The sequence below is a fragment of the Rhopalosiphum maidis genome, chromosome 3 (genome assembly GCF_003676215.2).
Source record: "Rhopalosiphum maidis isolate BTI-1 chromosome 3, ASM367621v3, whole genome shotgun sequence".
In the NCBI taxonomy this organism is placed as follows: Eukaryota; Metazoa; Arthropoda; class Insecta; order Hemiptera; family Aphididae; genus Rhopalosiphum; species Rhopalosiphum maidis.
This window is the reverse complement of record NC_040879.1, coordinates 70124475-70136725: the sequence shown is the minus strand read 5'-3', so window position 1 is coordinate 70136725 and position 12251 is coordinate 70124475. Positions and strand designations below refer to the sequence as shown.

The 12251-nt window shown below is 34.3% G+C and overlaps 2 protein-coding genes and 1 pseudogene across 2 annotated transcripts; all 3 read right to left on the bottom strand.

The window, feature by feature from the left end:
- Positions 1 to 7056: 7056 nt before the first annotated feature.
- Positions 7057 to 8081, bottom strand: LOC113558574. Its single transcript, XM_028188636.1, has 4 exons — positions 7913 to 8081; positions 7759 to 7863; positions 7210 to 7705; positions 7057 to 7153 (listed from the first exon to the last, which is right to left on the bottom strand). Exons 1-4 carry the CDS (start codon positions 8079 to 8081, stop codon positions 7057 to 7059), a joined length of 867 nt encoding a protein of 288 aa, XP_028044437.1.
- A 330-nt stretch (positions 8082 to 8411) lies between these two features.
- Positions 8412 to 9180, bottom strand: LOC113558329. The gene is made up of 3 exons (XM_026963794.2): positions 8787 to 9180; positions 8611 to 8721; positions 8412 to 8551 (listed from the first exon to the last, which is right to left on the bottom strand). The coding sequence occupies exons 1-3, from the start codon at positions 9178 to 9180 to the stop codon at positions 8412 to 8414; spliced, it is 645 nt and encodes a 214-aa protein (XP_026819595.2).
- A 247-nt stretch (positions 9181 to 9427) lies between these two features.
- On the bottom strand, positions 9428 to 11518 carry LOC113558330 (annotated as a pseudogene).
- Between the last annotated feature and the right edge of the window lie 733 nt (positions 11519 to 12251).

The following is a 12251-nucleotide window of genomic DNA, read 5'->3' as shown; positions in this document are numbered from 1 at the left end:
CATCAACTTACACACCATCACACATTCGATCTAGCTCACTTTCACAATCGTCTCAAGCAACTCACATTGAACATGCAGCGCCATTTCGCAAACGGTCTCATCCAACATTCGCCGAACATCCGACATCAGTACGCAATGTTAAGCCGCGTCTATTTTAATAAGGTTAAATAATTAAATAATTTATGTGAAATAAAAACAAGCGTGATATATAAAAAAAGTATTTTCATTTATTAATATTAAGGTTTACAATAAGTATTTACAAGGTTCTTATTTCTCCATTAAATGGATTATAAGTTATAATTTGGTCGTGTAATATTAAACAATATGCTGAAGTTGAAGCTGGAAACGCTTCGTTGGCTTCGAGTTCGATTCTGAGATCCACAGTTGACATTTTCACGTTATCGTTTTGTCGGCTCATGTCAACAACTGCAATCGGGGACAGATTTTTGAAATCTGATCTGTTCAATAGAGGTGTCACTTCGTTATGTCCGTAGTAAGATTTTTGGAACTCGGCATACGCTCGGTATAATGTAGACATCTTATTCTTAGTGAAGTCGCTTTGAAAATCTTCATAGGGGAATACTTCAGAGTTTAAATAGACCTTCAAGTTTTTAATTTTACAATGATCGAAATATGACATTGCTTTACTCGAGCTATTTTTCCTATCGGTTTGAAAACCGATTATGACATATCTAGGTTTTTCTAATTTGTTGGATGTCTTTACTTTCCATGAATGCGAAGTGTTTTGAGGTAAAAATGGATATTCACACAGTTCCCACGATCGAAACGCACATGTAAGCGGTTTCTGATTATTAATTACTTTCAACAGTCGTATTTTTTCTCTATCACTCACTTTCACTATCGGTATTCTCCATAATATTTTCGTTATGTTTATTTTAACGTCTTTTAGTTTCGGTGCGTCTGAAACAACTTCATTATTTTTATACTGTTTGATTACATTTATATCGAGTGATGCTCTATTCAATATAAGTTGCTGGTTGCAGTTTATTAAAATACATTTATAATCTTCACAAAAACAAAACAAATCTTTAAAATTAACACACCCGTTAAAATTACCGCTGTCGATAAAATCTTTATTGGCATTTTTAATATCACTATCCCAGGCAACGTTATGATGTGATATAATATTTGATTTATTATACGAACAATATCCTTTTAATGTAGTCGATATTCCTGGATTGACGAGTTTTTGAATCTGAGTACCGTTTATTTCATATTTCATTTCAGAGAAAAGAAATGACAGTCCGTTGTTTACAAATCTAATCTCATCGGTTATTTCTGCGGGTTTGGTTATTGTTCCCTCGATGTAGATATAACTCTCGCATGGTAAAGTATAAGACTCTGTGTTATGTAACGCAATACGCACCTAATCGTTATTAGAAAGAGCTGATGTTGAGTATGGCAAAAAAGAATGATAGTCGATTTGAGTTATTTTACAATCGTCGGTGTACCCCGCCGTGACATCTAAATACATATCGTCCGTATTAAATAGCGTTTAGTGAGCGTAAAAAAGCTAAATTTTCTGCTGTTAGTCCGACCTGTTTACGTCTAGAATATTTTTTCTTCTTATGAGTTGTTATCTTGTTAATGTTTTTAACACGACTGACAGGTTTTACGTAAGCAGACGTATTTATATTATAAAATGGCAGACCCATCACGAGTCTTGAATCAATAATCGTATCGATACTGGCTCACCTCGTAGATCGATCAACTCGTTGTCTTGATTTTTAAAAATTATATTTGCATGTGTTACAGATGTAGTATTAAGAGGGTAAAATACCAAATGTGTTGGTACCTCTATTATTTTATAACCTGCAGGTACATTCGGGTAAAACTCGTGTATTGTATGGCACTGCTTGCCGTTGTTGAATGAACCCATAACTAGGTTTGAATCGATATATATACAGTTTGTTTTGGTAATATTGACCAACGTATCTGATTCGTAATTGACATTACCATCATATATTCGATTTTTGAACCCCATCAGCTGTCCAATACTATTAGTCACGGAAAAATCTACAGTTATGTTACATGACATTTCACATTTTAATGTGTTAATGTTTGCCTTCAACTCAAACGTTCCTCCAGATTCAGATAATAATAATAAACGATTTATTACCGTCTCGATTTCTTTCAACTCATATGAGCCTATAGGTAATGTATATATATCGCTGATTAAAAGATTCGTTTTACTCTTATATACGAATCCTATTTTATTACACTTATTGTTTACATTAGGAATAGAATTATTCGTTTGAAAACCCAATAGGCAGATTTTTGCATTTTCACTGACTTCTATCGGAGGGAAAAAGTCACATGACAATTCGCTTGAGTTACCGGTTAACGTTATAGTATACATGATAAAAATTGTAAGCAGAAGTGTCCACAGTTTGTTGTATTATATTTCTGATGTCTATCGTAATTATATTCGATATTGCACCCGATGAAATATTTCTGTAATTCCAGTGGAGAGAGTAAGTTACCAAAACTATCGTAATATTTAACTTGTTTTCCGATTTTCTTATACGCCACCCAATGAGTACCTGTTCCGATTTCGATGTCTAAATTAACTACACCAGACTCTTGATTATGTGATCGTTGAGGCAACTTGTCTCTAGAAAATACACCGATGAAATGAGGTATTTTCAACAACACAGCGTACTTTATAATCTCGTAATCGTACAACGCTCTATTGGGTAACGTAGATATTAGTTTTTTGACTTAACTGAACCGCCCCTGTATGGTACTAGGTATAATCCTTTACCTTGTACAATTTTATAAGAACTACCCTTATGAGGTGCAAGATATAAGCCTTTGCCCAAATGAATAGGACTATTTTTATCAGAATTTAATTCTTTCACGGCTTTTACTATATTGCTTACACCTCCGGTAAGTGCACCTAATGCTGATAAACCAGCAAAAATAGGTATTAAAGGTAAAACACCACCCTTTTTCGGTATGGGTATAATTCTTGGAGTTTTAGTATTCTTATTTTTCTTAAATATTTTCGATTTTTTTGCAGCTGTCAGACAAGTTCTTACTAATTTAGTTATATTCTTTTCATTCACTTTATTCTTGATTGCTTTTTTAGCCGCTGAAACCATTTGTTTAAAACCACATCCGGCCCCAAGCTTACGCTTTGCCTTCATAGCTGTGATGACTAACCAAGACGCAGCTTTTTCCTTAATACCGGTGTTTTTAGACTTGAACACCTCCCACGCCTGATTTTCTAATATTTCATCCGCTCTGTGTCTATCAGTGAGTGAATTACTTTCGTCGTATGCAATATCGTGAGCTCTGGCCTACTCGTCCAGTCTGTTTATACCACGTTCTCCACGTGCTAATCTTTCTTTTAATTTGGTCCCTGGGCCAGCAAATCTATAACAAATATATAATTTAATTAGTATTTAATAATAATAATATATTATTATGACTTACCTATAACCAGGTAAATGTAATTCCACAGGTAAATGATTTATAACAGAGTTAATAAGTCCAGAACCCTTATTGTTGTTTCGCTTACGAACATGAGACATCGTGTGACGCTCTCGCTAACATAGCATCTATATTTATAGTGAAAAAATGCGTTTTATCGAGCAAGAGAAAAAACTACGAATTTATAATATTGATACCCCCGAGACAATTCAACAAAGACATGGAGAGCTTTTTCTAAATACGATAAGGTCATTGGTACTTGGAAGCTCGGGATGCGGAAAAACCAATCTGATGTATTTTCTACTAGTAGATGAAAACGGGTTACGATTTGAAAACGTTTACATTTACTCAAAAACGTTGGAACAACCAAAATATAAATTATTAAAACGTATTATTGACGGTATTTATGATATTAACATTTTTACTTTTTTCGAAAATGATAAAGTAATTCCACCCGAGGAAGTTTTACCGAATTCAATTTTTATCTTGGACGATGTTATCGGCGAACACCAAAACGTAATAAGGGACTATTTCTCTCGAGGTCGCCACAATAAAATAGATATATTTTATTTGGCTCAGAGTTATTCAAAAGTACCTAAACAGTTGATACGTGACAATGCTAATTTAATAGTATTATTCAAACAAGATGAAACCAATTTAAAGCATATATATCAAGAGCACTGTTTTGGGGACATGGCATATATACAATTTAAACATTTTTGTATGACATGTTGGAACCGCGATAGGTTTGCCTTTGTCGTTATTTGCAAAGATAGCGAATATGATAACGGACGTCATCGTTATGGTTTTGACACATATGTGGTTATATAAGACGACACAAAAAATAAATATTATCATTTAAAACACAGCCATGACGGAAGAAACTACTGTATTAGATGAGTTTGTCAAAGCTAAGGAAAGCATTAAACGAAAATATATCGCGTTAAAAACTGGATCAGATAATGTTCAACAACTAATGACACAGACATTAAAACCTATTATTGATCCTTTAACTAAAATATCGATTACACAATTTACAGACAAAAAAAATAATAAAGATCCTAGAAATATTAATAACCATGAAACAATAAATGAATCAAACAATGATACTTCGTCTATTAATGATGATATCAACTACCAACAACAAATTGAAAATTGGTTCCAGTCTTCTGATATAGATAAAATCTATGGACCGAAAAAACTTACGAGCGGAGAAATTACCATGGGTAACAAAGAAGTCAAATTTTTGCAAAATAAAATACTTGTCGTCGACGATACTACTTACCCAACTACCTCAGGTATTTTTCAATTATTATTTTTGAAAAATCCACTTATATATACTGATAATGATTTGAAAATATATAAATCGGTATTAATTCAAACATCAGCAAATTTAACTGCAAACGGATTAACTATTAAAAAGACGGGTAATAAATATTCTAATATTATTAATAAATTATTTCCTTCAGGTGGTGAACTGTTTATGAAATTGCAGAAAAATAACTTAGTGTACTGGGACGATCCGAATGAACTAGTCGATCGATTACGTCTACTTATCGCGTCAAAGGCAGCTGGCAATACAGGAGTTTCAAACGAAATAATATCGATTTTCGACGAATTACGCGAGGTCGGACTAATAAAACGAATTCCAAATGTCTAAACGAGAAATAGCTAATGAACTTCACAAGCCAGCAAGGAAAAATTTCACTAGGCGTCGAGTTAACGTATATGGAAAAAATGATTTATGGCAAGCTGACTTGGTTGAAATGATACCATATTCCAAAAAAAATAAAAATTACAAGTACATTTTGACCGTAATTGACTGTTTCACGAAACGAGCCTGGGCATTACCATTAAAGTCCAAAACAGGTAAAGAAGTCACTAGCGCAATGTCAAAAATATTACTTGAAGACTCGCCAAAACTTTTACAACTCGATAACGGTAAAGAATTTTATAACACCACTTTTGATGCATTAATGACCAAGTATAACATACACAAATATTCGACATTCAGTATTTTAAAAGCTTGTATTGTAGAAAGGTTTAATAGAACTTTAAAGAAAAAATGTTTAGTGAGTTCACTGCACGTGGTTCACACGAGTGGATTTCTATTTTACCGAAGTTGCTTGAAGAATACAATAATTCACGACATAGAACTATAGGAATGTCACGATTACAGGCAAATGCTAACCCTGAGTCGGTTAAAATAAAACACCGTGAAATAAATAATGCAAAAATTAAATTCAAAGTCGGCGATAACGTTCGTATCAGTACACAAAAAGGCGTGTTTACAAAAGGTTATCTACCAAACTGGTCTACGGAAATATTCGAGATTATAAAAATAAATAAAACATTACCTGTTACTTATCAATTACAAGATTATATGGGTAAACCTATTGCAGGTTGTTTTTATTCTGAGGAAATATTCAAAACTAATTTCCCAAACGAATATTTGATCGAAAAAATAATTCGTAAGAAGGGGAAACAAATATTTGTCAAGTGGCTCGGGTTTGATAATACACATAATAGTTGGATAAATGCATGTGATGTTAAAAAATAGTGTCAGTCGTATTTTAGCTATGAACGTGTTTGGTAGTTCTCAGTCGGGTGATACTAAAAACATTATTACAAATATCGAACAATTTTTCAAAACATATACGCATAAATTTGATAAAATCGAGCATTTACTTGAACAAAATTACAAATCTAATCGTGCACAGGAAGAACAAATAAAAACGTTACAATTATCGTGTAAGTTGCAGAGCAAGTGAAAAGTATTGGAGTTTTGATAAACTATATAAGTATTGAATTGAGAAAAATATCACCTGATATAATAAATACTATCGAATCTCATTATAAAGGCGAGTCATAATGTGTTCGGCCATCATAGACATGCAATGCATTCTTGGAGCAAACAATAAGTATTTTATTAAAGAAATGTCTATAATCGACACACAAACATGGGCAACTCAACATTGGATTTTTAAAAATTCAAAATCAATGCAGGACAACAAGAGTAGAAAAACTAACAAGTGGCTGGAACGTAACTATCATAAACTAACTATAGAATATGGTGACGTAGAGTATGAAGAACTAAATAGAATCTTAAATTCATTAAAGTTCACGTGCATTTACGTCAAAGGCGAACAGAAAAAACAACTTCTTATGGAATTTATACCTCAAGTCACACTCATCAACATCGAAGACCATGGATGCCCACGTTTGGATCAAATATGTGATGAAGAAACTCTACCTTGCTGTATTTTTCATATGGAATTTAATCCAAAACAATGTACATTCTATAAAGTATTTGCTATAAGGAAATGGTTTATAAATAATTCGTAACAATTTTATATATGATATATAATAATATGTAATAAACATAATCATAATATTATTTTTTTTATTTTTTTTTTTAATTTTAAAAATTGTATACATTTTATTGAATAAACATAATAATATTTTAACATTGTTTTTTTATTTATTTATATGCTAACATTTATATGTCGGTATTTACAAGGTTTTAATTAAATATAAGGGTTTCCATCTATCTGAAACAGAAAAAAACTTATATTTACAATAAAACTATATAAGCATAAATTAGGTTATACATTGCAGTAGCAGTCTCATCAAATCTTTCTCTTCCTCGTTCCAGTTCCATCCATCTTCCTCAAGTTTTGACCATATGTCATCTTCCCTGTAAAAATAAATTGTTAGTAAAATAATTTAAATATATATTTTGTAATAACTTACTCTAAACTATAATGTCCATGGGCCAGTGTATTTATTTTATCTTCTAACACCGCCCTCTTATCGTCATAGCTGTTGTATGTCAACTTTTTAGTTTTTATTGTTTTAAGTTGGTGGTTAAACGACCGTATCGATACATTCTCCTTGTATAATTCCACTCCAGCTTCATCAAACAACCACTTTCTATGGTCCTCAAGAGTCATGTGATTCTTAACCACATGAGCTCTGATCCCCTTCGCCTTGATCTTTTCACCACCAACTCTGTCCTCCGCTCCAGAATGTATGTTGAAAGCGTAGGACTTTGCCCTCAATGCACAAAACTCAGTGATTATATTCCCATCCACCTCATCAGAAAACAGCCCCGGCTCCTTCTTTCTCTCTGCTATATAACAAGGATGGTCACTGGGCAGGTTGGCGGTGTCCATCCTGTCCAACAAGCTAGGGTTAGCCACCAAGTCCACATAAAAATCATCCATCTGAATGTGATATACTAGTGAATCTGAAAAAATAATAAATTAATATATTATATAAGTATAGTTTTAAAATATTTACCTGTGTCAGTGTACATTAATTTAATTTTGTCTCCATAATGTCTCTGCATTACATTATAATGGTAGTCGTACATCAGTGTCTTACTTATATCTAGTACTGTAAATCCTGTAAATAATAAATGTGTTAATAAATGATAAAAGTGTAATATATTTACCAATATAAATAGGTTTGTCAAATCTTATAATTTTATTCTCCAAAGCAATAGCATTTAGGTTCTCACTGTAATTTGTACAGTGCTTGAATGTACATTTGTTTATTAGTTTCTGTAACCTCCTCTCGCAAGACACCAACTCCATCTTCATCTCCTTCCTCTTTGATTGCATAGTTTTTCCTAGAAAAATAAAATGTTAGTAAAAATAGAATAAATTTAATAAATAAAGTGACATACCAAATACAGCGTTATTCATCAATTTAAAAAAGTCCTTTTCAAAATCATTCCTCGCCTTCTTCCTCATCTCGGTGTTCAACTTAATATATTTAGCCAGGCAGTCAGACTGGTTAAATTGTATCACTCTATGTACCTGTAAAAATAAGAAAAATGTTAAAAATCTGTTTTAAAATCTTATAAAATATAAATATTTACTTTTTCAACTATTAATCCATTTTTAATCGCTTGATGCAGATTCCTATAATGTATAATATAATTTTTTTTCTCATGACACATCCACCTCATATACACGTCTTATGGCTGATGTATCTTCTAAATCATCTAATCCGTTCAAAGTGGGCTCAACCCAGTTGAACCCACCGTATGGCATGTACTGCGACATGGCCCATCCATACAAGTTGTTGCCTATAAAAATAAAAAATATTAATAAGTAAGAAAAAAATTAATAAAAAATATATACTTACAGTCCTGATAAATAATCCACGATTTCTCTTTCACCTCATCATACCCCGGGGTCTTCTCGTTGTTCGCCTTCGCGTACCGTTTACTCGTCTGCACCAATCCACCACGTATACCTATAAAAAATAAATATGATTATTATATGTACATTTTTAAAAATAATATTTATATATATACTAACCATTTTCAAACATTAGCAACATGTCATAATCGTGTAGCAACTGTAACTTTTGACTCGTGAACTTTAGCATAGCGTCAAAACTTAAGCCGGGAGCAGTATAATAGTGAGCAGCGTCCAGGTTGTACGCCCTCATGCATACGTCACGAAAGTTTTCGAAAACGTCTGCCAGTAGTAAAACATCGATTTTTAGGTAGAGGTCGCTATAATCCCCGAGCATTTCACAATCAAAGTGGTCCCAGACGTCCTTCGCGTGTTCAAATTCTTCCTCCTTTATACCAGTCTCCATCAACGTGCTGTAAAAGTCTCTCTTCCTCGGTAATCTTGTTTCCTTCAGCCGCTCCCAACTATCCGTGTACTCGTAAGGGTACACCCCCTTCCGAGTCACGAGCGGCATATCTCCGGTGACAAACTGTTTAGCTGTCTTACGGAAGTTGTCATGTTCGGGTGTAACTAAATTTTCGGTCAGGGACGACAAACTCGACGCCATAAACCTGAACGTGTCGATAAACCGAACAGTGAAAGTACTACTTATATGTTTCGAAAAAGATATATATTTCTCCTCACTGTTCGGTATAATGTTGATAGTCTGAGTATCATAATCAAGTTCAGTGACTATGAAGTGCGAGTCGTAGTTTGTGAGATTATGAAAAAAGACGGACAAATTTAGGTTGTTGCAACTCTAAGTTACACCTAGAGCACAAGGTCTGCCTAAATTTGCCCGTCAAATGATCATGATCCCTAACCTTATCGCCCCCGGCTAAACTATATTTGCATAAGTTACACACAGTACACTCTTGGTGTGTTTTTTCTTCGCCCTCGGTCATAATAATCGCTATATTGGTCTTCATCAGATTTTCAATTTTCTGGGTCACCTCAACTATTGACTCCACAAAATGTCTCGCCACGTCCGTCCTGTTTTCATCACCTCTGTATATTACCGGCCCCGCCGGTATCTCGTACTCTTCCAAAAGTGCTGCCGGTACGTTGTGGCTCGCCTTCACCAAAAACCCGTAGCTCATCGCCTCGTGCCTCTGTATAACTGTCGTGCTATCTCCTTTTTTCTCCTCAGTCTTCGCCAGCAATGACTCAAAATCGGCGTATATGACAAACGGGTGCCTAACCGTTTTTTTCCACGCCTTGAATTCAACGCTATCACCCTCCTTCGGCATCTCCGGTAAAATTGGTTTGTGTTCCCCGCATATCAGCTTGTGCTGCTCTAACGCCTCCTGCCCACTCAACTTGAACTTACAATTTTGTTTGTCAAAACTCGTGAAACACCTTTTGCAGAAAACAACGCGTCCATCATGTCTGGTTTTCTGTGCACGAACGAGCCGTGAAAAATTAGAAATATATGTGTAGTGCGAGTTATCACCGTCCGTCACCATCAATAAGTCGAAATGATTGGATTTTTCTTCGTCAACAACACGTAGCGGGTACACCTCGTACGTGGGGAATTTCTTGGGTGGATGAAATTTTTTATCGATACCGTACACGTTAATAGAAACGTTTGTGTTATTTTTTTCAAATTTGGATATATCGGACAGAGGTGTCGGGAATAAAATACCTTCAAAATTATACTTGTCCTCTTGCTTTTTATAATTTTCACCGATACGAAATGCTCCCGGTCCCATCACATGCCTCGCTAAAATCGCCTACTTGAAGCATTCCTGATCCGTATTCTGTGGGTTGATGGTATCCCGCTTCCTATCGATGAACGCCGGCAACTCAATATACGACGATCCACCCATCGGTATATATTTATATATAGCAACTAATAACCCGTCTATCGACTCTAATGTAAATCCACTTCCTCTTCCCATATATTCGTCCTTCTCTTTCATCAACTTGATATACGCCCTCTCTGCAATCGTTCTGATGTCACTATCTGGGAAAATTTCTACCGCCACTGTTTTGAACGCCCTGTTCTCCGATGAGTTTGGCATGTTGGGTCGGTTGTATGTTGTCTCGAGTTTCAAATTGAATTTAATTGCATGTTTCTGTATGTATGTTTTCAGCAAATTTACTAGCTCAGGCATAAGTGGACGGAAAAAATCTGAATAAATTTTTATATTGGTGATATTTTTGGCATAGAACCAGACGATTTTGCGGTTCGCGGACGATAAAATTTCAACAAACCCGGGGGACTAAACCATATTCAACCTAACCTTTTTAACGTTCGCAGCTGAGGTGGTATTAGCAGACGAAACACGCTTACCGTTAATGGAAACGATGTAAGAATCTTTAAAAATAAAATACCTAATATTAATATCTAATAAATAAATTTAATAGCGAATCTATTAGAAATCTAATTAACCTCACTACTAATTTCAGCTATTTAACATGTATTTAACATGTATCGAATAATAAATCTAATTTAACGGTATGTATTTTAAAAAATTTAATTAACTTGTGGTCAATAAATATTTCATATCAGCATATCTTTAAAAATTCAACTTCTTCGTATAAATAATTCAAGACGTTTAAAATCAACGGGTCTTTTAAAAATCTAATTGATTCCGAAAAATAAAATAAAACTAACCTGTATCCTCAAATTTGTCCATGGCTTGCATACACATAACGTCGTCATCGGACACCGTATTTGAACCACCAGCCGGGACATCAGGGACAAATATTTGCGGTGCTATCTGGATCTGTGGAGTGGTAGGAGGCGCGAACTGTATCACGCTTGGTCGTGCTGGTTGAACGGGATTAGCGATCGGTGCAGCAGGCATTGGTCTCAAATGGGGTGGAATATTGACGATACCTTAGGAAAATAATATAAATTAATATTGTATAAGATAGAAATAAAACTTTATATTATTAGTACATACCATGAGCGTTCTTAAGATGCTTGTTGAGGCTGGTCTTGTATGAGAATGTTGATTGGCAAACAGTGCACGGGAAACGTACACCTGTGTGAGTTTTTTGGTGTACAGTCAAATTGTGTTTCGCGGAGAAAACCGACGGACACTGTACGCATTTAAACATGTTTAAAATTCTTGAAATGAAAACTAGTGAAATGAAAACTAGTGAAACGAATAGTGTTTAAAAAAAACACAGACAAATAATCTCACTGATAAAAATTAAACACTTAGAAAATTTTTAAATACTGTTGAGTAAGGACTGTGAATACACTGGAGAGAACGAAATGCATTTCAGTTAAAGTTATGGGTGTCTGAAACAGACTGACTCTGTCTTGGCGGACAACGGAGCGAGTGTCCAGAAATCTCAGCATTTTCGGGGTCGCAAAATATGAATTGGGTATCTCTAATGTGACTTGTTATAGAATGTCTTGATGCATATAGAACACTTAAAACATACATCCGCGTGCCTCTTCTGGTGAACGGTCAAATTACGTTTCACGGTGAAGACTGATGAACATTCATTGCATTTAAACATAATGATATAGTTTAAGGAATAATTGATAACAAATATAATATGTTAAAAAAAATAAACACAGAAAAA

Bases quoted from the DNA above. Each gene is read 5' to 3' on its own strand.
- LOC113558329 (XM_026963794.2), bottom strand. From the start codon at position 9,180: ATGCCGCTCGTGACTCGGAAGGGGGTGTACCCTTACGAGTACACGGAT. The intron at 8,722-8,786 runs GTTAGTATATAT...TATTTTTTATAG, and splicing joins GTTGCTAATGTTTGAAAATG to GTATACGTGGTGGATTGGTG. The intron at 8,552-8,610 runs GTAAGTATATAT...TTATTTTTATAG, and splicing joins GTGGATTATTTATCAGGACT to GCAACAACTTGTATGGATGG.
- LOC113558574 (XM_028188636.1), bottom strand. From the start codon at position 8,081: ATGCAATCAAAGAGGAAGGAGATGAAGATGGAGTTGGTGTCTTGCGAG. The intron at 7,706-7,758 runs GTAAATATTTTA...TTATTTTTTCAG, and splicing joins ATTAATGTACACTGACACAG to ATTCACTAGTATATCACATT. The intron at 7,154-7,209 runs GTAAGTTATTAC...TTATTTTTACAG, and splicing joins CATGGACATTATAGTTTAGA to GGAAGATGACATATGGTCAA.